General features: G+C 37.3%; 1 protein-coding gene across 2 annotated transcripts in view; it reads right to left on the bottom strand.

Annotated features, from left to right (window-relative positions):
* The window catches only part of CRIM1 (cysteine rich transmembrane BMP regulator 1), a 164,828-nt gene that overhangs the window by 45,464 nt on the left and 93,612 nt on the right, over nt 1-25,752 (bottom strand). For both annotated transcript variants that reach the window (XM_070734109.1, XM_070734110.1), the window contains 4 exons: nt 17,075-17,317; nt 10,593-10,713; nt 5,652-5,773; nt 961-1,143 (listed from right to left, as the gene is read on the bottom strand). In XM_070734109.1, coding sequence (XP_070590210.1) covers nt 961-1,143; nt 5,652-5,773; nt 10,593-10,713; nt 17,075-17,317 — 669 coding nt within the window. The remainder of the gene's footprint in view (nt 1-960; nt 1,144-5,651; nt 5,774-10,592; nt 10,714-17,074; nt 17,318-25,752) is intronic.

Genomic DNA, 25,752 nt, shown 5'->3' with positions numbered 1-25,752 from the left:
TGCCACAGGTGGCATGCAGAGCCATATCTGCTGGCATGTGAGCCTTTGCTCTAGATTAGCTCCAATGTGCATGTGTTTGCCAGCCAGCTGATTTTTGGCTTGCACAGAGGCTCTGGGAGGGCGTTTTTGGCTTCCAGAGAGCCTCCAGGGGGATGGGGGAGGGTGTTTTTACCCTCCCTTGGCTCCAGGGAAGCCGTGGAGCCTGGGGAGGGTGAAACATGAGCCTATTGAATCCACCAGAAGTTGGAAAACAATATCAGGTAGTTGCCGACTTATAACAGCTTGTTTAGTGACCATTCAAAATTAGAATGGCATTGAAAAAAAGTGACTTGTGACTGTTTTTCACACTTACAACCATTGCAGCATCCCATGGTCACAATGTCAAAATTCAGACGCTGGGAACCGACTCATATTTATGATGGTTGCAGGACCCTGGGTCGTGTGATCACCTTTTGTGACCTTTTGACAAGCAAAGTCAATGGGAAAGCCAGATTCACTTAACAGCCGTGTCATTAACTTAACAACTGCAGTGATTCACTTAACAACTGGGGCTAGAAAGGTTGTAAAATGGAGCAAAATTCACTTAACAAATGTCTCAATTGGGCTCAATTGTGGGTTGTAAGTTGATGGCTACCTGTACTTTAAAACTGTAAAAAAAACCCTTCTGAATGTTATGACAATTAATTATTATTAGTACCTAACATGATGTAGTCTATCTTTATAGGAAAATAACAGAAATATGCTTTTATAGGAAATATTTCTGAGCAATGGAGATTATATCAAATTACAATTAGCCGTGCATTATTAATCAGAGTTGTGCATAATGACAATACTGCATATACATCTATATATAAATGTATTAAATAAATAAATAACCAAACTCATTTAACTTGGACCAATGTGAAGTTTCTTTCATATCAACTTTTAACTATTGCTATAAAATATTTGTTTTAAAATTACCTTCACATACTGGACAGCACTCTCCTTTTGGTACATAGTATTTATCACATTGTAGCTCGCCACATTGTGCGGAGAAACAAATAGATACACCACCTTGGCATTGACAAAACCGGCAAGTGTCCATTCGGAACATGTCTCCATCATTATATTCCACGCTATTAAATATACATGCTGGCTTCACTTCTAAAAATAGCAAACAGGAAAAAGATATTTTTCATGAAGATGTTGCACAACATTAAATACTAGAAGGCTTCATTCCTGAAATTGAGTTTGGTGCAATTAATTGGTCTTAATTCAGACAGTAATTAGTACTTCTGTTAAACTGGATTTCTGATTTCAGAAATTTTGGGGTATTTTCCATTTAAATATATATCAACATCTAACTTTGATGTATCCAATTTTTTTCTGAGAGCATGCTTAATCTTATAGAAAAAGATTTTATGGCACCCATAGTGCTCGTAAAGGAATGGATAATCAATATTAATTAATGTTTAATATACACAACATTTAATTAATTAATAAATGTTGATATGCTTGTTTTTAGGAGGGGAAAAGTTTATTGAAAAATCTACCATTGGCGGTATTTGCACATCAGAGTATGCCGCAAAGAACAGTATGCATATTACAGTAGCATATACAGTGATACCTCATCATACGAACTTAATTGGTTCCAGGAGGAGGTTCGTAAGGTGAAAAGTTCATAAGATGAAACAATGTTTCCCATAGGAATCAATGTAAAAGCAAATAATGCGTGCAAATCCTTCAGGAAAATCCCAAACTTTAGAAGGGAGGCGAACAGAGGGCAGGGAGGAGCAGCTAAAGGGGGCGGGTGGAAGAAGCAAGGCTAGGCTAAAGGGTGAGTGGGAAGGAAGAAAGGCAAGGGGGGCGCCCCTCCCTTTTCTTTTTTCAAAAGACACCATTTCAGTGCCTTTGCAAGCATGCAAAATCTTTACTCCTCCAAGCTGCCCCTCCCTTTTCTTTCTTAAAAAGACACCGTTTCAGTGCCTTTGCAAGCATGCAAAATCTTTACTCCTCCAAGCTGCCCCTCCCTTTTCTTTCTTCAAAAAAGGGGGAAAAAAGAAACCCCTTCATCCCAGCAGCAGCTGCTTGGGTTCGTAAGGTGAAAATAGTTCGGAAGAAGAGGCAAAAAAATCTTAAACACCAGGTTCATATCTTGAAAAGTTCGTTAGAAGAGGCGTTCGTAAGATGAGGTACCACTGTACTGTCAAGCCTAAATCAAACATTATCACAAAAATATTTCCAACTGGCTAGAAACAAAAATGCAACAGGTACCACATTCATTGCCTTCTTCATTAATAGTTAATAGTTGTAAGTAGACGTTCAGTATAATTGAGTAACCTTCCATACTTTTATTTTCTAAAATGAAAGGTGGAGGTAATCAAAATCTGTGCCATTATTTCTGCAAATTTAGCTTGATGACAGAATTAAAATTTGAGGCTGGGGGGGGGATACACAAGAGTGGCTGAAGGGTTCAGCTGTTAAAGTTGAGCAGGTTGGAGGATCTCAAGAAAGGTCGGCTAAATGTAATTTATTTATTTTTATTGTGTTTTGCCCTTAAGTTTTGTCTCAGGTGCAAAACATGGTTCTCTTTGGATGATGACTACTGCTTTTTTATACAATGAGATTGGAAACTGATTTTATAAATTGTAACATTATTAGACTCATAGTTTCTGAATGAACATGAACAGCCAGGCTTGTCCACACCTTGCCTTCATATCAAATGCAGCATAAAATCCTTAAAATGTGCAATTAGATTTTTCTTGAAGGGCCGTAAGAACAACACATACAAATACAGTGGTGGGAAAAATGTCAAAATATGGTAGCATATTAGCTATTGTTTCCCACAATCCAAAGGTAGGAAGCTAAGAATACATATACAACAGTTGTGCTCCCAGCATTACAATGCCCATTTTTTTACCATTTCATAAATACTGCTTGTAATCCAATTAGAGGCTCTGATTGACAATATTATTCAAGCTTTACAAATAAATGATTGACAAAAAATAAATTATTTAGTAGTATCAGAAGACAATGGAGAATGCACAGCTTGAGCTTGTTATACCATCATGAAAATAGTTTGCTTTCTTAGATTAGTACTGCAATTAAAAAAGCATACTCCTATAAATACCAGTTGCAAAAAAGAAAATAGGAAAATAAATTTAAATAAATTTGCTATTTAAAAGTATCACATCTGTTCTATAGTCAAATGGAATTACTAATTTTAAAAAAATACTGGACTATAATTGTTTTCTTTACTATCATTATTACATCAAAAAATTACAGAAATACTTCTGGATCAGCTTTAAGAATCAGACATCTACAGCTATCTACTTCTTCGTAGAGTTACTGTATATTAATGCTTATGTGCTTTGAATAAATTATGCAACATTTTGAATATTATTTTAAATATTGTATGATTTAAAAATAATCAATGTAGTATACTTTAGTTTCTTGTCTTCTGAAGTCTTATACTCAAGACAGTCTTGATTATAGTATATATCAAATCCCAGTAAGGGTGTGGCTAGCTGATGAGGCCAGAACAAGGCCGAAATAGTTCCATCCTAGTCTCCCTTAATTTTAAAAATTTCAGCAAAAAACATGTGATATATATATTATTGTATAAAAGTAAAAAGTTGTAATGTGATTATCTTCTACTGTGCTAAAAAGAGCTGGAAGGCAACACTTTATTTTCCTTTTTTCCCTTTCTACTCTACAATTTCTCACCCCCCCCTAATTTCCCACTATTTTTATTTCCCCTGTTATTTTATATTCCAATAAACTAATTTGTTTTTGAATACAGGTTAAAAAAAGACAGCTTTGAGATGGTTAGTATCATAATGCTTTTGAAAATGTAAGATTTTTCTGTTTGTAATCTAGAACTTTCATATAAAATTTATATTTGCATACCAACTGATTTCATAAACTTTATTTGCGTCTAATCAATGTTGTTTATTATAGATTAAGTGATTTTAAATTACTTTTAAAATTTAAATATCTTTTATGGATTTAAAGATATTCAGTATTAATACTTGCACAGTTTGTAATTTCATTGATGATGGCTATGATGATCTGCCTTCAAGTCACAGTCTTGTGGTTTCTAGTCTGGTGCCTTAACTACTAAACCAAACTGACTCTATAATTTTATTAATAGTGGAATAATTTTCTTTGCCCAGGATTACTGAAAAATTACCATAAATCCAATTTTACTTGGTTACACCATACTATACTGACATAAAGGATGAGCATTTGCAAAAACATTCGGAGTCTTAATAGTAATTTTGCAAAGTTCTTTCATTTTGCTGATAATACATTCTATTAGAATGTGATGTCACAATTTTTACTTATTCACATTATCATTTTAATTAATTTCACAATAAATTATTTTCCCTACAGCAAGAGGCATTAACTGGGAATGTTGGGAGGCCTTCACAAGCATATGTTTTCATTTCTGATAAGCCTATTTTGGAATGGTTATTCAGATGGTCCTTGTTTACTGACTGCCTCATTCAGCAACCATTCAAAGTTACACTGATGGGAAAAAAGAGTTGTGACTAATTTATGCATTCATGACCATTACAATGTCCTATGGTCACACGATCACTATTTATTTGTAACTGGCTGACACAAACAGTTCAATGGAGAAGGTAGAAATAAAATCACAAGATAGAGCCATGTGATGTTTCACTTACTGACTGAATACAAAATGAGGCTTTAAGCCTGTTGTGATTATGCAATTTTCCCACTTAGCAACAGAATTGCTGCTCTCTAATGTGATCAGTAAGCAAGGACTATCTCTACATTCAAATGGGACTGCTTGCTCCCCATCATGGCAAATCCAAAAAGATATGGGCATATACACCCAAATATATTTGTGTATATGTGCATATAAGCATGTATGTACAGAAACACAGGTATAAAAACAAAACCAAAACTAATTTTGCTTTCTTCAGCTACTGTGGAGTAGAATGCACTACTTGGAACTCTTTAGCTAAAGCTGAAAAATGTCAATTATTCTTCAAGTTGGTGCTTTGTGGTTTGAAGATTTATATATATATATTTAGTCACTTTGATAAATATATATTAAGTGATTACTGACATCTGCCAAAATAAAACTTGTCTGAAGTACTGTTTAATATTTTAAAATGATCTCTTCCTAAGAAAGAGCCAAAGGTGATGTCTCCTGCCTCAGGAAGCATTCCAGAAGCTTTAACCAGAGTGTGCAGGAAACAATTCCACAGAAAGATCTGTATCAGTAGTTGCAAGATTTGACCCATGTCACAACAGAAAAACACAAGTCTTTTAGTTAAAACTTTTTGTTCCTCACACCCTTCCCTGTGGCTTATTTTTTTAGCTGAAATTATGGGCTGCATACTTTTTCAAAACTCCAACCATGTATGTCAGCATGCTCCTCAGAATACAACATTTGAGTTTATAAGTAAACTAAAGTCCATGAGCTCATGTGAAGTGAAGAACTAAATACAGTAATGCAAATGTTGAGTTTTAGTCTACGTACAAAATATTTGCAACATAAATTTTATGAGAGGAAAATGGACCTATTACATTTTAAAACACAATTTCTTGTTTGTTGCATAGTAAGGAAGATATCAATGTTATTCATATACTAATATCTCAAATTGTTCAGTCCAAATACACTGTCAAACATAACATACCATTGACACATTCAAAGACATCACAGCACTTGCCAGGTGTTCCGTCTCCACGTGATACTATTTGGGGGATGAAGCCTGGCTCGCATTTTGGAACACCACATAAACCCGAGAGACATTCGCACCTGAAACCGAAGCATTGAAAGCTCCATAAATAAGGGAAGCAACACATGGGATGGAAAACACAAACGGAAAAAAAGCAAATTGTGAAAGCCAAATGGTTTTCCTCTGTTACATAATAAAAGGACAACATGACGGTTATCAACACAACACAATTTTAAAAAAGAATGTTCGAAGGACAATATTGTATTCAACTTCTTTCTGAAGACTGCTATTCCAAATCCCATTGTAGCCGGGGAGGTCTAAATGTGTTAAAAAGTCTCTATATAATTAGTATCTACAGATGTTGGGAGAATCACTATAATAAAAAAACTAAACAAGCATGGTTCTTGAAATCAATCAATTTAGTCTAGGTTTAAAGGACATGGAATGTGTAATAAGCTAGGAGAGATAATCAGGTTATCTATGCCTCCTATTATTTCCAATTACATCATCAACATATCTATCAAATGTATACTTTAAATTGCTTAAGACTCTTCAGCATGGAAAATTGCATACATTTGAAAGCTTCTATACTCCCAGAGATTTTTTGGACAATTTATTTTTTCAGCATAACGTATCTGTATAACTAACTTTAAACTGTCAAGATTGAATCTACTAATAAGAAATATTTAGAATGAGAGGTAGCCAAGGTAGCATTAGGAAGAAAGAGCATATTGTCAGTGGTTGCTTAAATATTTACAAATGCCTTTTCAAATTCTTTAATTTAGGAGAATGAAAAATCGTGTGAACAAATATAGAAGAGACAAACTTGTACTGTCTAAAGCCAAAGATGAGGATTAAAATGACCATTAATTTTTTTTAAATGCAGGGGGAGGGCATTTATCCATGGAAGTGGATTAACCTCTTTTTCCCTCTGATAATTAATAAGGAAATTCATATTTGCAATTCTAATAATTTGTAATCAATTTAAGCTTGATGGCTGGGGACTTTCCACTCAAGATTAATTTAAATTCTTGAAATCTTTCTGGTCAAAAAGACCTCTAAATGGTCAGAACTATTAAGAAATGGGGGTGAAAATGATTGTGCTGAGGATAAACCTAATTCAATGCAATAATGCTCACAATTATGGCTAAATATGCAGTATCCTGCCTGCTGAGCCTCAAAGCTCATCAATCAGCATTTCATAGCAATATTGTCACAAGTACAATAATATTTAGAGCTCTGTCAGCACAAAATGTATTTATAACGGAAGGCCAGCTAGCACCTCCACAGCAGCTTAGCGATTTTATTAGAATGACTGAAATAGCTTTGTGAATTAAACTCTGCGTCTTTGGAGTAGGTGACATTGTGAAACACATAGAAAAGGATAGGATTAGTGTTGAAATATTGTTACTATCAACTTCCCCTTCTTCTAGTTCCCACAATTACCACTGTGCCCCTCAGTATTCTATTTTAATGGTATGAAGGATTTTCTTTTTGTTTTCTGCCTAGAATCTAAGAATTATAGTTCTAGTTATTTTCTTATGCACAGATAAAAATCCAGTCTCCGTTTCAGGAGCCTTACTACATGGCATATAGTACATCAGCCTGGTGGGATAACCTGGTTTCCCCTTACAATTGGTTTCTGTTTGCTCCCTTTGTGAGCAAAAAAAAAGGATCTAATTTCATTATTTGCCAAAAATATGGATTATTAATATTACCATTTTAAAATATTCACAATAATATTGTGCAGAATGTGTTACCTTATAAAGTTACCTTATAAAGTTCTATATCATCTAATCTTCTATGTTTCTATCATTAAAACTTTGTTTCTAGACATTCTTGCTCAACTTGTATCATATGAAAATCCTACTAATGTTGTCAGCTGAAATTAAACAAATGTATTTTTGAAACAAAGATATTAAACTTCTGGAAACCTTCTCCAGAAATTCTTACTATAGTCAAGAATATGTGTGTCTGTGTGTGTGTGTATGCAGTATTATTCATTATTATTTTTGACTATTATTGTGTTTCATTGACTCTTTGAAGGCGTTGATTAAACTTTTTCTTCAATAATAGTAAACTCAGAATTTCTTTTGTAAAATATAATCTTGATTATAACTGCTGTAGGGACATTGAGGATCGCAGCAGTAACTAATGAAATAGTCAAGTGAACAATAATTTGTCCAACAAAATATCCATATTTAGATACTGAGAAACATCTCAATAATACAGTTTAGATTAAATAAAGTATAGGTAGGAACAGTTATAACATGTTCTATGGTTAATTGAACAATACAATTGTAGTCAAAAATAGAAGAATAGTATAACAAGATCAGAGAAAATGGAAATAAGCTAAGATACTTAGCATTTTATTAATAGGAATGAAATAAATTAATATTTAATATTAGCAATTAATTATCCAATCTCCAGACATTTCTAAAATCTGTGTTTAGGGAAACAAAACACAGCCACTTAAATGAAAATTATTCAAGCTAAAAGCTGATCCTAAAGTATAGTTTTTTATACAGGTTTTCTTCAGTGGGGCTGAAATCTGCCCTCAAGACCAAGTTTATATACAGTGTTCCCTCAATTTTCGCGGGTTCAAACTTCACGAAAAGTCTATACCACGGGTTTTCAAAAATATTAATTAAAAAATACTTCGCGGGTTTTTTCCCTATACCATGTTTTTTCCCACCTGATGACATCATATGTAATCGCCAAACTTTCATCTGCCTTTAATACATATTTTTTTAAAGTTTAAAGTGTTAAGGGGAGGCTTGTGATACTGCTCATAGCCAAAAATAGTGTATTTACTTCCGCATCTCTACATGGCGGAAATTCGACTTTCGCGGGCGATCTCAGAACGCATCCCCTGCGAAAATCGAGGGAACACTGTATACTGATCTAATGAAATATGTTACTTCATAAATGATCTAGCATTTAATTTTTATCCACATTTCATATCAGATTTTAAAAGCTCTTTTCATGTTATTTAAAAGTCTACAGAAAAAGAACACAACTAGATTTATGAAATTCATGGAAAAATTAATTAAGCCATCTTTCAAGCAAATATCTAATTCCAGTCTTTAGAATATTACCATCACCTGACACCTATAGACAACACTGGAGGAAATAAAAATATTAATAGATTTTTGGGGGGATGTGCACAAAAGAAGCTCTCTGAAAATAACATCAAACTGGATGATAATAACTGCAATTAATTTATGTTATATATTAAGAACAACTTAAGATATTTCAAATAATAAGGAACTATTATGGTGCAGTGGTTAGAAGGCAGTATTGCTGGCTAATTCTGACGACTACCAACGGTTTGATTCACATCGGCTCAAGGTTGACACAGCATTCCATCCTTCCAAGGTTGGCAGAATGAGGTCCCAGAATGTTGGGAACAATATGCTGATTCTGTAAACCACTCAGAGAGGGCTGTAAAGCACTGTGAAGTGGTATATAAGTCCAAGTGCTATTGCTATTACTAAAATAGTAGTAAAATAAATTTCATACCTTATTGGATTTTGAAATAAAGGCATATCAGATGTTTTTTGAAAGAAACTCATCAAGGTGGAATATACAGTACCTTATTTTATATACGTAACTTTACTTAATAATTTTTGCAAACATGTTTCTCAGCGATGAACCCAGGTTGAAGTTTTAAAATCATTTAGATGAATGAAACAAGGGTAATAAATTGTGAGCTCTGTTAATATTTTATTCTTTATTCTTATAATAAAGTTAATACTTTATTATTTAAGTATGCACAGGTACATGCTGACAAAGTCTTCATCTTGACTACAAGGACAGAAGCAAGGGTAGAGGATTATTGTATAGTAGAAGCCAGTCTTCAATTTTTTTTCGTACAGAAAATGTACAGTAATCCCTCGCTACTTCGCAGTTCATCTTTCGCGGATTCGCTACTTCACGGGTTTTTTTTCAAAGGGGGCTTAAATCCATTAAAATTTTAAATCCATTAAAAATTCATAAAATTCTTCTACAGTACTGTACTCTATTAAAGAAACTGGTAGGACATCACATGTAGTTCCAGCTGAAAAACATTATAGAATGACTGTTTAATGCAAAGGGTGGGTTTTAAAAGTCCAAATACTCGCTAAATACATAAAAAAAAGTATTTCCTCTATTTTGCGGAAATTTGTTTTAATGGGTGGTCTTGGAATGCATCCCACGCTACAAATGAGGGATCACTGTACTAGCAAAGCTCTACTTTAGAATACTCTATGAGTCTATAAGAGGGCTAAAGACCGGAAGAATACTGGGACAATCATACATTTTGGAGATCAGTTTCTAGACAGTTTCAAGATTCCGGATTATCTTTTCTCCCCACAAATGGTTGAAGTGGTGCTTAAATAATCTGTCACACAGGGAGAGCACTATTTCTAAAGTGAAATGCTATATTTGAATAATATAATGCATCACATGTTATATCGTACAGCTGTTAATCTAAAAAAACATATACAGTTCCTTGACATATAGGATTTGCTAGAAGTACATCTTAGTACTAAGATAACCCAACCTAATACTTCAAAGATTTTAGGTAACCCGAAGTATCAAACTTGACACTAGAAAGCCTATTTATACATGCCACATAAATTTCATATTAAAGCTGCATTTTTCTTTTTTCAAAATAAATTTTCCTCAAAACACAGGATTGAAAGAAATATTTTCCAGAACTGACAGTCATTAACACTTCACAGAATGAGTATTCAGTCTAGGAAATCTTCCATTTTAAACCTAATATTCTTTTTTAAATAACATTAGCTAACGTAGTAACTTAATAATCAGTATACTAATATATTTGAGTTTTTCTGTCACAAATTAACTTTGGTGCATACTGACTGTGATACTATGACATCAGATATAACAAACCTTGTGGGAAGAGTGCAGCATCCATCAGCTGTCAGCCTGACTTGAGTTTCATAGCTATCCAAAGGACAGTCAACTTGTTGGACCGGAGGGCAATCCACTGTACTACAGTCCACACTGAACACTGGTGGGAAACAATGACCATAAGGAAAAGAATAAAATAATCTCTTTTTAGGAAGCATAATAATAAAGTTCAACTATTTCATTTACTGATATGCCATTTGAACTCTGCTGCTGGAGAAGACTTTTAATAATATCACATATAACTTAGAAAATAAACAAATTGTTGAACAAATCAAGCCAAAGTTCTTGCTCAAGGTACTTAAATATTACATAGCTTCATCTATATTATTCTGAACACACTGTGTGGAGGCATAATTCCCTTGAAGTCCATAATGCCCTTCATGGCATCGAACCAGAATATCTCCAGGACCGCCTTCTGCCGCACGAATCCCAGCGACCAGTTAGGTCCCACAGAGTTGGCCTTATCCGGGTCCCATCGACTAAACAATGTCGTCTGGCGGGACCCAGGGGAAGAGCCTTCTCTGTGGCGGCCCCGACTCTCTGGAACTAACTCCTCCCAGATATCAGAGTTGCCCCCATCCTCCTTGCCTTTTGCAAGCTCCTTAAAACCCACCTCTGTTGTCAGGCATGGGGGAATTGAAATTTTCCCTTCCCCCCTAGGCTTATAGAATTTATACATTTGTATGTATGATTGGTTCTTTAAACTGGGGTTTTTAGATTATTTTTAATATTAGATTTGTTTACATTGTCTTTTTTATTGTTGTTAGCTGCCCCGAGTCTTCAGAGAGGGGCGGCATACAAATCTAATAAATAAATAAATAAATAAATAAATAAATAAATAAATAAATAAATAAATACATAAATAAATAAATAAATAAATAAATAAATGCTTAGAACAGTTAAAAAGAAGAAAAGGATAGCAAGTAGTATGTTGGATACATTCTATTAGGACACCAATGACTGCATCATTAAGAGACATAAAAGTTCAAGTGTAGAAAATCTAATAAGATTTTAAGCAATCACACCACTATATAAACATTAAGTGATACACATCATATTTTAAAATCAGTTGCTGAATTATTATAAATGTAAAGAGTAGAGCTGTGAGAAGTTTTATTTAGTTTTTTGATTCACAACTAATACAGCTGAATTGCCAAACTCAATTATTTTCAAATTAACTGCCTTTGAATAGATCTGCATAGTTGAATTATGTCAGGTCAATAATCTGAATTGGACTGATGGTTTGTATCAGATTAGAGCCAACCCATGCATCCCTAAAAATCAGTCATTTATGTCAACCATATTAGTTGTAATGCAGGTGCTAAATGATGCATGGTTTGGGGTTCCTATTATCCATGCTGGAAGATCTATACAAGTTTGTTAAGCTTGTTCGGGAACATGTCCAACAAAACTGTAATTAAAAAAAATATAATAGATAATGAATAGGTAATAATAGATAATGAAGTGCAGTGAAGCTTTATACCAGGGCAAGGGATGTGCAGACTAGAGTTAGTGGGTCACTGAGAAATGTATGAATATGGGAAAGAAACTTATTGTACATTTGTTTTGGAAAGTTAATAGGTTAGAATAATGGGATGTTTTGCATAAATATTATGCCTTGTTGGTGAATATGTTAAAAACATTATATAATGGAATTAAAGAATGTGTGAGAATAAACGAAATAGTTCAGTGAGCAGGGAGAAGATTAAGGATATGAGATGTTTCCTTTCACTGTTAAATCTATTTATGGATAATGGGAAAACCTGGGATGACACTCGAGAAGTGCTAGTTGGAACCATGAATGTGCCTATACATTTGAATGCAGATGATACTGTGTTGTTGGCGGACAAGCTTAACAATTTGCAGAAAGAATTAGAAAGGTTGAATGAATATGAAAATTAATGAATAAAAGATGAAGATGCTTTGAAAGGGGAACAGAGTTAACAACTGGAAATATTATATAAATGGGAAAAAGATCATAGCAAGTAGATGAATTTGTGCAATTTGATAGAACGTTTACTAATAGCAATACAGATAGAGAAATTTTAAGTAGTACAAATGCTGGTGGAACAATACTGCATTGGGTGTTAAGGAATCTGTTAATACTGTTCAATCAGTGTTGATAGGAGATCCAGCCCTCGCCCACTGTTTTACAGGGTTCCACAGGGCTCAGTACTCTCTCTGCTCCTGTTCAACATTTATATGAAGCTACTGGGTGACATCATCTGTCACCATGAACTGAGGTATCATTAATATGCTGATGATACTCAGCTGGTATGTCTCGGCCTATGGTGAGTTAAGTAATCCTCCTTCTCGCAATGGGTAGATGCTGTTAGGGGCTAGATGGGGACCAATGGTGCTCTGCCTCAGCGGTGAGCCCACCAAGAAATATGCACACGCAAAGGGATTTAAACACTAATTATTTACTACTAATATTTTCTTAGCAACTGATTCTTTGTAAAAGTTCAGGAAATCATAAATAAGTCTTTTCAGTGAGCCAGCTGTTAATTACTTCTTAACAACTGGCCAGGGTCCAAGCACAAAGCAAAACAAACATGGAGGTTGGGAGAAAGCCTGGAGATCATTAGCAAAAGCAGGAATGTCATTTTGGAAATCACGCTGAACAAAAAAGATGAGAGCAGAACAAAAATCTGGTACGAAACAGCGTTGTCCTCTGCACTGAAGCGTGGCCTGGCTAAGCCTTAAATAGTCTAAGGGCGTGGCCAATTAGCCTGAAGCTCTATTCACTAAGAGTCCTCCTTTTGCATAGCCACTCCTGCCTTCTAACAGCCCTGCGTGCCCTAATATTAAGAAGTTCCTCCTCTTCTCTCGAGTCACTAATGTGCACCTCATAATGTGCAGAAGGCCGTAGTTGGCTTTCAGCCTCTGACCCCAAATCATCTCTGACCTCCTTGCTATCAGACTTGGGTGCCAGGTGCACGGGTTGATGATACCACACCACAACCACCTCTCAATCCTCAGGATCCGTGACCAGCTGCGAGGGACATGGATGGGCCACAACAAACAGGTTGATACTAAACCCTTGCAAGACCGAGTGGCTCTGGGTTTGGAGTTTGTTGGTGCAGGGAAACTTGCCCCCTTTAGTGTTGGATGGGGTGGCATTAACCCAAACAGACCCTGTGCGTAACCCAGGGGTTTTCCTGGACTCATAACTCCTGCTCGAAAAGGGCCTTTGCACAACTGTGGGTTTGCGGCAGTTAAACCCTTTCCTAGACCAACAGTCCCTATTTACAGTCACTCATGCCATAGTCATTTCTCATCTCGATTATTGCAATGCAATGCCCCTAAAGAGCTTCTGGAAGCTCTAGGTCTGTTATGGCAAACTTATCGCATGCGTGCCACAGGTGGCACATGGAGCCATATTGCAGCGCATGAGAGGCTTTACCCTATGTCAGCTCCAGTGTGCATGCGTATGCTAGCCAGCTGATTTTCAGACTTGAGAAAAAACATTTCACCTTCCGGATGCTTTCCTGAAGTCCCCAACGGGTGGCAGGAGCTATCTCTCCTCTCCCTCCCCCCCGCCTCAGCAGTCCGAGAAGCCCCGAATGTGTGAAGATGCCTGGAATCTTTGCTGCATGTTCGGGGCTTCTCGGGCTGCTGGGGGGATGGGGAACAAGTGGCAGGAGCTATCTCCATCTCCCAAGCCCTCAGCAGTCCGAGAATCCCCAACGTGCAGCAAGAATGCAGGTTGTTACCTTCAAAACCTTTCATGGCTTGAGAGTGGGTTACTTATGGAACCATGCCAATGGTATCTTTCTTTCTATTAGTTCTGATAGGAGAACCATGCATAGAGGCCCTTTTGTGAGGGAGTGTCAGGAAGAGACCTTTTCTATCATGGTGCCTACCCACTAGAATAGCAGTTACCAACCAGTGGTCCATGAGAACATTTTGGTGGTCCACAGAAAAATTATATGCATTTATTTATATTGCACTAAATACTATTTATCTTTTTAAAAAGTTCTTATTAGTGGTCCATGGGATTTAAAATTATGAATTTAATGGTCCCTGAGATCCAAAAGGCTGGCAACTCCTGTTCTAGAAGATTACTTCCTTGAGATCATACTTCCTTGGATCCTAATTTGTTAAAATTTATATTCTGCCTATGTATAGAAGTTCAAGGTGGCATTCATTGCACTCCCCCTTCCTATTGTTCCCACAAAAAAACTCGATGGAATAGGTTGAACCAAAAGAGAATGATTGCCCTAATTCTAACCCTAGCCAAGAATGACACGTGGAGATTCTTCCAAACTGAATTCTTTAATTGTTTTATATCCCCTCAGTTTTTTTGAGTTTCCAAAATATTTAATTCTAATCGTTATATCTTATTTAGTTAAAGGGCCAGAATGTAAGCAACTGTAGTTACGCCTATGATATATTTTCAAACAGTTGAGAACACTTCTCAGACTATAAATTAGAGTGGGTTCCTCCTGGTTCAGCTCAACCAGTACCAATCCACTGGTGAAGGCACAATGACATCACAGAACCAGTTCAGTCACTGCTGGTTCGTGGGTGTCGCCATCTTTTTTTGGGGGGGGAGGGGAATTTTTGAGGATTTTTTTCTCCAAAATTCTTTTTCCTGAATTTTTTTCCAGGGTTTTTTCTTCTGCATTTCTGGGGCTGTGCATGCGTCATCATTTTGGTTTTAGCGCTTTTAAAAAAAAATGGGGATTTTCTTTGCCACTGCGCATGTGGCATGGGAGAAAGCGAACTGACAGTGAGGTAAGTTAGAACCCACTCCTGCTATAAACACGATCATAATCTAGCTATAAAAAATTTTCAGATAATATTTTCTATTATACAGATAAGAGTGATAAAATAATAAAGTCATTATACTGTGTGGCTGTGTTTAGAGAACAAAGTCCTCTCATCAATTTTTCTGGACCGTTATCATTTAGCATGACCGTTATCATCATTTAGCATGACCGTTATCATTCATAAGGAAGATGGTTTTACAAGGGATATTTCTGATAAACATAATACCAATGAAAATGAGACATGCATATTTTCCTTAAAGAGCATTGGGAAATCTTCTGTAAGCTTAAAACAATATTAGAATAGGTGGCTGGATTCTTTTTTCAGTTAGATTAACTCATGGATGCAGATTGCTTTAAAAACGATTTCAAAGCCAATTGTAATCACTATTAACTGCATGCTGGTTTTTTTGAGCCAACAAAAGATTTATAAAACTATCTCTGAGTCCTCAGAGAGGGGCACCATATAAATCAAATAAACAAACAAACAAACAAATCTGACTACCTCATGAATTTATATGCCACCACACAAGTTAATAGCCTGCTACTTCATCCGATCTTCCAATATGTTTTCCTCCCTCACCTTTTTGAGGATCCTCTCAAAGACTGAACAATTCTGACATAGTCACTTAAAATTCAGGCCAGCCATATTTGAAGTACAGTGGTACCTCATCTTACGAACGCCTCTTCTAACGAACTTTTCAAGATACGAACCTGGTGTTTAAGATTTTTTTGCCTCTTCTTCCGAACTATTTTCACCTTATGAACCCAAGCAGCTGCTGCTGGGATGAAGGGGTTTCTTTTTTCCCCCTTTTTTGAAGAAAGAAAAGGGAGGGGCGGCTTGGAGGAGGAAAGATTTTGCAGAGAACAACGTTCTTGCAAAGGCACTGAAACAGTGTCTTTTGGAGAAAGAAAAGGGGGGGCGGCTTGGAGGAGGAAAGATTTTGCAGAGAACAAGGTGCTTGCAAAGGCACTGAAAGGGTGTCTTTTGAAGAAAGAAAAGGGAGGGGCGGCTTGGAGGAGGAAAGATTTTGCAGAGAACAGCTTGCTTGCAGAGGCACTGAAACGGTGTCTTTTGAAGAAAGAAAAGGGAGGGGCGGCTTGGAGGATGAAAGATTTTGCAGAGAACAACGTGCTTGCAAAGGCACTGAAACAGTGTCTTTTGAAGAAAGAAAAGGGAGGGGCGGCTTGGAGGAGGAAAGATTTTGCAGAGAACAACGTGCTTGCAAAGGCACTGAAACGGTGTCTTTTGGAGAAAGAAAAGGGAGGGGCGCCCCCCTTGCCTTTCTTCCTTCCTCTCACCCTTTAGCCTAGCCTTGCTTCTTCCACCCGCCCCCTTTAGCTGCTCCTCCCTGCCCTCTGTTCGCCTTTTCTGAAGGATTTGCACGCATTATTTGCTTTTACATTGATTCCTATGGGAAACATTGTTTCATCTTACGAACTTTTCACCTTACGAACCTCCTCCTGGAACCAATTAAGTTCTTTTGATGAGGTACCACTGTATTTGCCCCATTCTATTGATAGAAACTTGATTATTAAGGGGTTTTGTGTTTTAAGCAACAATATTATATGGAAATGTTGGCCTAGCAGTCTTTTGTTCCAACAGTGGGGACACATATTAAATTTTATATATAAGCTTTGACAAAACTGACTAGGACAGGACAGGAAAGGAAGGAGAGTAAACCTTACCTGGTTTACATTCATAGAAATCACAGCATTCCCCTGGCTTTCCTGATGCTTTGGAAATCAATATGTTCAGATAGCCGGGTTGGCAGACCTTCCTCAAACATCCTGCAGGATTGCAGACACAGCGGCTTGGAAGAGGGCAGCATTCTCCAGGGGGAGCATAGCCTTCAATCAGAATTGAGTCCTCTGGGCAGCGCGGAGAAAACTGCACTTCACAACGGGCTTTGGAGCAGTCTGGTTTTTCTTCTGAAAGCAAGACAGTAAGCACACGTCAGGAAGATATTACCTGATATCTGAAGCTTCTCTGTGATGAAAAGCCATGCATACACATTTTAAAAGTTCTTTTTAACAATGCCACCTACCCAGCCAGCTTACATTGCAGTAATGGTTCTTGAAGAACAGGAAAATTCATAGGGAAGATGGTTTTACAAGGGATATTTCTGATAAACATAATACCAATGAAAATGAGGCATGCATATTTTCCTTAAAGATGTATGTTTGCTTGTTTGATCTTTTTCTTACAATAGATATCCTGAACCAAAATTTCATGAGACAAAATAATCACTTGTAATCCTTACAGAGATGGAGACAATGATCACATAGAACGCTAAAAATGTTGGGTTGCCTTAGGGACAGAAGCCTAGCCATGTCTGCACATATTCGGACTATTTGTCTATTGCTTAGTGAAGACTACATTATTCCTTAACATCTTTTTTAAAAAAAAAATAATTTCCCAGGTGGATTATAGGTGAAAGTTATTTGAATTGCAATTTATTACATGTGGGGCTCCATTCAAAGATTGTTGGCACAAGGCTTAATGCGAGCTGAGTCAGGTTTCTCAGCAATGTTGGTCTCAATCAATGGAAGAGTTTAAGTTAGTTTTTTAGTCATTATTTTAAGGAATACAACTTTTCATTTTTTGCAGAAGTTCATAAAACAGCTACTATTTCAAACAATAATACAAAATACAGTGGTACCTCATGATACGAACCCCTCGCCATAGAAACAACCCGAGATACAACCTCGGGGTTTGGAAATTTTTTGCCTCTTCTTACGAACTTTTTCTGTCTTACGAACCACCACCGAGAAGCCCCGCCACCCGGCTGTCGCTTTTTGAAACAGCCGGGGGGCTTCTCGGCGTCCTCCTGAACCTGAATGCCAAACCCGAACTTCCGGGTTCGGCGTTCGGGAGGCCGCCGAGAAGCCCCCTGGCTGTTTCAAAAGATGACAGCTGGGGGGCGGGGCTTCTCGGCAGCCACCTGAACCTGAACGTTTGCTGAACTTTCGGGTTCGGCATTGGGAGAACGCTGAGAAGCGCCCGGCTGTTTCAAAGGGTGACAGCCAGTCGTCGGCGGTTTTTTTTCCGTTGCACGCATTAATTCATTTTACATTGTTTTTTATGGGAAACAATGTTTCTTCTTACGAAATTTTCACCTTACGAACCTCCCCCGGGAACCAATTAGGTTCGTAAGACGAGGTATTACTGTATTTGTATTTATTTATTTGTTTGTATCTGGCCTTTATTTTTAGAAATAACTCAAAGCAGAGAACTTATCCAATACAAGTTCTTCCTCCTATTTTCTTCACATCATACCATGAAGTTATTAGGCTGAGAAAGAGTGATTGGCCTCAATTTACCCAGATGGCTTTCATGGTAAGGCAGGAGTAGAACTCACTGCTTTCTAGCTTGGTCCCTTAACCATCAGACCAATCTGTTTCAAAAAATACTAACAAAACCAGCAATAAAAACTGAGGCAGGCTAAATACCTTGTTAAAATCAAGTAGAAAATGCCAATTTTTCATATGCAAACAGATGCAATAACTTTTTGTCACATTTCACAGGATCATATAATCATTTTAAGTTAACGGGTTAAATGGGTTTGAGCAATGGCAGAAGTGTGAAAGAAATTATGCTGCTTATTTGAGCATAAAAGTTATTAAAATTTTAATTCCCTTTTTTGGGAAGTTATTAATTTTCCTTTGTTTCACATTGCACTCTCCATCTTAAAACAAAATACTGAAAGCCGATTAGGAGCAAATGACCACTTTCTGTTACAGTAGTCTTGGATTAACATAAAGAGGCATCCATAGATTCAGTCATGAGAAATTTCCCTACTACCGTTTCCACATTCACAGGATTTGAAAAATAAAAGGTTCATAGCAAGGACAAATAGCTAGTATGATAAGCCAGTGCAGTATAATAGTTGAATAGTCTCGCTAGTTTGATTCAGATCTTGTTCTAACATTTCTCCCATTGATACAAAATGGCTTACATTATCTGTCTGTCTGTCTATCATCTATCTATCGAGCTCTCAGGACATTCTGTGACCAAGAATAATCAACAAAAAATAGCAGCTTATTACATCTAGCTGCAAGAATCTAGAGCAGGGGCTCCAACCTTGGCAACTTTAAGATTTGTGGACCTCAACTCCAAAAATTCCTCAACCAGCAAAGCTGACTGAAGTCCACAAGTCTTAAAGTTGCCAAGGTTTGTGACCTCTGATCCAGAGGACCATTCTCCTGACATCTAATACAGTCCACCTATGGTATTAGGAGTAGTTAATAATTGCAATTTTCCCTTTTCTATACAAAGTATGCAGTGTTTTAAAATATACTTGAAAACAAAAGCTTTTCTCATGCATAGATTGTTGTTAATAAAACATATTTTGTACAATAATGCTCATATAATTAGCAGCACCGGATGTTATCACATAGCTTGTGGCACACTCCTTCATAACTCTCAGAAACTTCAAGTAAGTTTCTTATCTTGGTTTTTTGTTTTCACTTTTGTCAATTCACATGGTAGATGCAGCTATTCTCTTTTTTTATGCCTACTCTCCCCACCCACATACTCAACATTTTATTAGCTTAAGCCCGTGCAATGTCCACCACTGTTATCCTTACAAGAACAAAATCTACTAGAGAAGGGCTGGACATTGTTTGGAACTCGGGAGGTGAATCTTAGTTATGTCAAATTTTGAAAAAGTATAATTATTACAATATTTGATATTTTAAAATAACTCAATACATTAATACAGTGGTACCTCGAGATACGAGTTTAATTCGTTCCGGACCTGGGCTCTTAAGTCGAGCAGCTCTTATCTCGAACGACTTTTCCCCATAGGAATTAATGTAAATAATTTTAATTGGTTCCAGCCCTCAAAAAACTCACAAAGTTAGTCTAAATTATGCAGAAAGACATGTTTTTAATGAAGAAATGTACATGTACATATAAATGAATAATGAAGTTTCTTTCACTTAACTTGTAAACTTTCTTAAACTTTTAAATTTACATATGTTCAACTTCTCTGCCACCAAATCCTGTAGGACAGAGGTCCCCAACCCTTTTTGCACCAGGGACCGGCTTTAAGCGATCAAGAGAGGAATGGGTGAATGAATGGACGGAGGGTGGGAAGGAAGGAAGGAAAGAGGGAAGGGACAGGAACAGAGGAAGGAAGCAAGGAAACTTATGAAAGGGGAGAGTAAGAGAGGAATGAGTGAAGGGAGGGAGGGAGGGAAGAAGGTGGGAAGGAGAAAGAAAAGAAGAAATAGAGGAAGGGAAGGTAAAAGAGAGAAAGAAAAAGAGCAAGGAAGAAAGCTGCAAGCCCCCCCCCGAGCCCCCCAGGCCGGCTGCAACCTTTTAAAACACGCGCGCCGCTTCGCAGCTGTCTCCTGAAGCCGAACGCGGAAGTTAGCGTTTGGCTTCAGGAGACAGCTCCTTGGCGCTTGTATCTCGAATTTGGGCTTGTAAGTAGAACAAAAATATCTCTCCCCTCCCAGCTCTTATCTCGAGTTGCTCTTAAGTAGAGCAGCTCTTATGTCGGGGTTCCACTGTAAATCCATTACTGTATAAAGGGTCATTGTTTGAACATCTCAGTATTATACCATAAGGAATATATGTGCAAAGTTTCATTAAAATTGAAGGTGGCCGAGTGGGGAAGATTTTCAAAATTGGTCCAGTTGTCAAAGAATGACCCTAAACAATATTAAAATATGTTAATGCCTCCTTGTAGAATAGTTAGGAATAGTTAGTGGGGCAGTCTATTCTTGCTTATTTTAAGAGTTGTGCACTGCTGAACCATTAAAATTATTTCAGACAAATGGAGTCTTGAGAAAAAGACTTGAACATAAGTCAAAATCCTGACCACGAAGCTAAACATTAGCTACTGCTTGAGAAATAACTTTCTGTCCCACCCTTCCTTCTACTGCCACCATCTGCAGCTTATGGGTATCTAAGCAAGCATTTAGTAAACTTTAGTCTGGAAAAAATCCTGCACTGGCTGGAAAAATCCTGCAACATTTTAATAGGGCATAATGCTTAGGAATTTAGGGAAGTGTTCATGCATTCTGCAAGTAATTATTTCCAATTAATTTTGCACGACAACCTTAAAGACTGTAAAAAACTAGCTGATCATATATTGTCCTGATCCCCCCCCCCAGATTTAGCTAATTATTTTCTTCATTTGTCAAAAGTGTTAAAGTCTCACTGCATTTTAGAGATTTCCATGTTATCAGGACACCTGAACAAGAACACAGCTGTAAATCTGCAACCTTCTACTTTACAAGGCTTCACTAGTTTTGAACTTTGCATAAATCTCTCAGATACTTGACACAGTGTGGCTAGATAAAATCTTTATTGCAAACTACTGAACTGGTTAGTCCTAAGTCTGAATGTCGGCAACCAGTGTATTTTTGTCCTACCTGTCTCATGTTTCAAAGATCTCTTTGCCCTATCCCTTATAGTTTTGAAGGGATGTTGAGAATTTTCTCTCTCCACTTGTCTCTTTCAATTCCTATTCTTCTGTGTGCAATTTGGAGATTATTATAGCTCTTATAAACTGTTTCTAATCTTGCAGAAAGAAACCATCACCTCCTTCTCCATCATAAGTCTAGATTTATTTAAACTATCTTTACTGCATTTTCAGTTATTTTTACTGTTAATGATATGGAGGTTCTAAGGTGTTCCCCAGGAAGCAAAAAGTAGTCCATGATTTGTTGACCTTTTTGTTATAGGGTATGGGCTGCCTTCACTGAAAGAATAAAATAATAAAAATAAAGAAAAACCCAGTATCACCATGTAAGTAAAAACCAAACAAACCATGAAAAAAAAGAAAAAAGAAAAGAAAAAAGGACACAAAAGAACTGAAATAATTGCAATCACATCACAAGCAACTGTGTTCACTTCACAGACCGTGTAAAACCCTTCAACACCACCGATAACACAACTCCTCTCTAAAAAGTCCTAAACTCTGTTTCTGACTGGTCTAACACATGGCAACTCCAAATCTCAACAAGCAAATGCTCTGTCCTACACACCGACAAAAAGAATCAGAACTCCAAATACAAACTGAATAAACAAATTATCACAGATAACCCCCACTCGGTTAAAGACCTCGGAGTACTAATAACAAAAGACCTAAGTGCCAAAGCCGACTGCAACAACATCGCCAAGAAGGCTTCAAGAGTTGTGAACCTAATCCTACGTAGCTTCTGCTCCAGCAATCTCACACTACTTACAGAGCTTACAAAACTTTCGCCAGACCCATCCTTGAATACAGCTCATCTGTTTGGAACCCATACTCATCTCGGACATTAACACCCTCAAAAATGTCCAAAGATACTTCACCAGAAGAGCCCTTCACTACTCCACTTGACACAGAATACCCTATGAATACGAGCAGCTCTACTTACGAGCTACTCGAGATAAGAGCTGGGAGGGGAGCAACATTTTTGTTCGCCTCCCGAGCTCACATTCGGGATACGAGCGCCAAGGAGCTGTCTCCTGAAGCCGAACACTAACTTCCGCTTTCGGCTTCAGGAGACAGCTCCTTGGCGCTCGTATCCCGCGTGTTTTAAAAGGTTGCAGCCGGCCTGGGGGACTCGGGGGGGTGCTGGAAAGCCCCCCAGGCCGGCTGCCACGTTTTAAAACACCCGCGCCGCTTCGCAGCTCTCTGCTGAATCCGGAACGCTAACTTCCGCGTTCGGATTCAGCAGAGAGCTGCGAAGTGGCGCGGGTGTTTTAAAACGTCACAGCCGGCCTGGGGGGCTCGGGGGGAAGCCCCCGAGCCCCCCAGGCCGGCTGCCACGTTTTAAAACACCCGCGCCACTTCGCAGCTCTCTGCTGAATCCGAACGCGGAAGTTAGCGTTCTGGATTCAGCAGAGAGCTGCGAAGCGGCGCGGGTGTTTTAAAATGTGGCAGCCGGCCTGGGGGGCTCGGGGGCTTCCCCCCGAGCCCCCCAGGCCGGCTGCCACGTTTTAAAGCACGCGCGCCGCTTCGCGGCTGTCTCTGAACGCTAACTTCCGCGTTCGGCGGCAGCGGTTTTTTTTTGTTGTTGCACGGATTAATTGACTTTACATTGTTTCCTATGGGAAACAATGTTTCGTCATACGAGCGTTCCGACTTACGAGCCTCCTTCCGGAACCAATTAGTCTCGTAAGTCGGGGTTCTACTGTATATAGATAGATAGATAGATAGATAGATAGATAGATAGATAGATAGATAGATAGATAGATAGATAGGAATGCTTTATCCAGTGCCACACTTTCAGAAATTGTATCAAGGAACAAGAAAAGATGCAGATATAATACAAATGAAATGAAAATTGTGACATTATCCACAGGAAAATTAAGCTAAAATACCGATGGACCGAAAAAGGGGGGGGGGGGGGAACATGATTTTAAAAAAAACCAAAAAACATTTTTCAGCCTGAGAGGAATACATAGTAAATAAGGCTGCTCCATCTGGATTACCATTTTTCATATTTTTCTTCTTCCCTAACTTTTTAGGATGTTCTTATTGCATAGCACATAAAAGAAAAACAACAACAAATGTTTACTCATATCTGGAACATATCTAAATTAAGAACTAATTCATATGCACAAAGAATCCAACTGGTCTGAAATGAGCAATAAAAAATAAAAAATTACAAATTCCAACAATTTATCACAATTGACAATGTCTGTCAATAAAGGTTATTGGGAAATAATCTTAACAAATAATGAGTGTATTTCCAACAAAATGATTGGAAGCTTATATGCAAATGTATCAAAGATTTTAGAAAAAGCATATTGGTACTTAATATTTACTAATTCAAATTATGTTTATAGTAAAATATAATTTGCTTACCATAGCTCTGAAATCTAAACCTTTGACCAAATTTGACATGCATGGTAGAACTGCCAATATGATAGTTACGATGATTTCAGATTTCATTTTATTACCTGGAACACTTTTGTTTTATCGTAGTGTTTATGAAATAAAATGTTTATTAAAGCACTGTATAGCATCCACAGCATTTTATATGCATATTTTAAATCTACATACAAGTAGTCCTTGATTTATAATCCCAAATCACACTGTAATTTCTATCATAGTCAGGGAGGTTGTAAAATGAGTAATTACATGTACAGTAGTCCCTCACCTATTGCTGGTGTTACGTTCCAGACCTGGCCGCGATAGGTGAAATCCGCGATGGGGAATTTATCGACTGATAGTACTTATTTAAGTATTTATATTGTAATTGTTTGGTAAGTTTTCATTGTTTTAAGTGTTTATAAACCCTTCCCACACAGTAGTTATTTTAGATACAGTATTTAAATACAGTATTTACAGTTTTAGATTATTTTTTTTTTTAAAAAACCTGCCGATCGAGTTCGGCGGGCTGTTTAAATCTGCCGATCGGCTTCCTCAGAAACCCGCAATGAAGTGAAGCCGCAGTAGGTGAAGCGTGGTATAGCGAGGGACTACTGTACCTGAATTTGACTATTTTTTACCATGGTTGAAAAGCAAATCCAGTTTTCCCAAATGGATTTTTTTGGCCAGAAGCCAGCAGAAGATGTCACAAATTGCAATCATGCAAGTGCAGGTTACTGCAAATTGTCATAAATATGAGTTGTTTGCCGAGTGCCTGTGATTACAAAACTATATGGTAATGGGTGGGACAAGGGCCTTACGTGCAAGTACAGGTTGTAAAGTACTTTTTTCCAGGGCCATTGTGACTTTGAATTGAATGGATCATGGTTTAAATGAGTGGTCATGTATCAAGGATTACCTGTAATAACAGGGAATATTTATGCTAAATCCTTTGGAAGAAAAAGTGCTTTGGAATGGAATGCATTTCTTAAAAGCAAAGGGGCTGTGCATATACTGTGACAGCTGGGAGCAATTTGCAAAACTGCACCAGCCTGGGAAAAAATAAAGCATAGCTGCTTTAATAATCAAAAGGGGAGCTTCCTCTACACTCCTTTGTTCTGAAACACCTCTTTTGAAGAATTTCCACAGCTCTAATAGTTACTAAATTGTGCTTCATATTGTGATGAAAACACGGTTTCATGTTTTCTAAAATTTTACATCCTTTTATATTGTTAAAATCTAATACAAAACACCTTTCTTCCACTTGGAGGTCAACTACAGCTGTCACTGAAATTGATGCCAAACAATAGAAGTACTGTACAGTAACACAAGGGCAGGAAGGAAATATTAAAAGGATTAGAGATAAACAAGAAAAATGATTACCCAGCTGAAGCAGGCAGACAGACAGGCAACCCTACAGGAATGCAAAATACTCCAAAGGATTTTTAGGATATCAAAAGGATAGTTAATTTGATTTTAAAGAGATATTACATTAGATACACATTGTATATCATCACTCACAAGTGAACTGATAGAAGTAGAAACTAC

This window comes from Erythrolamprus reginae, chromosome 1 (genome assembly GCF_031021105.1).
Source record: "Erythrolamprus reginae isolate rEryReg1 chromosome 1, rEryReg1.hap1, whole genome shotgun sequence".
In the NCBI taxonomy this organism is placed as follows: Eukaryota; Metazoa; Chordata; class Lepidosauria; order Squamata; family Dipsadidae; genus Erythrolamprus; species Erythrolamprus reginae.
This window is presented reverse-complemented; position numbering and strand designations above follow the sequence as displayed.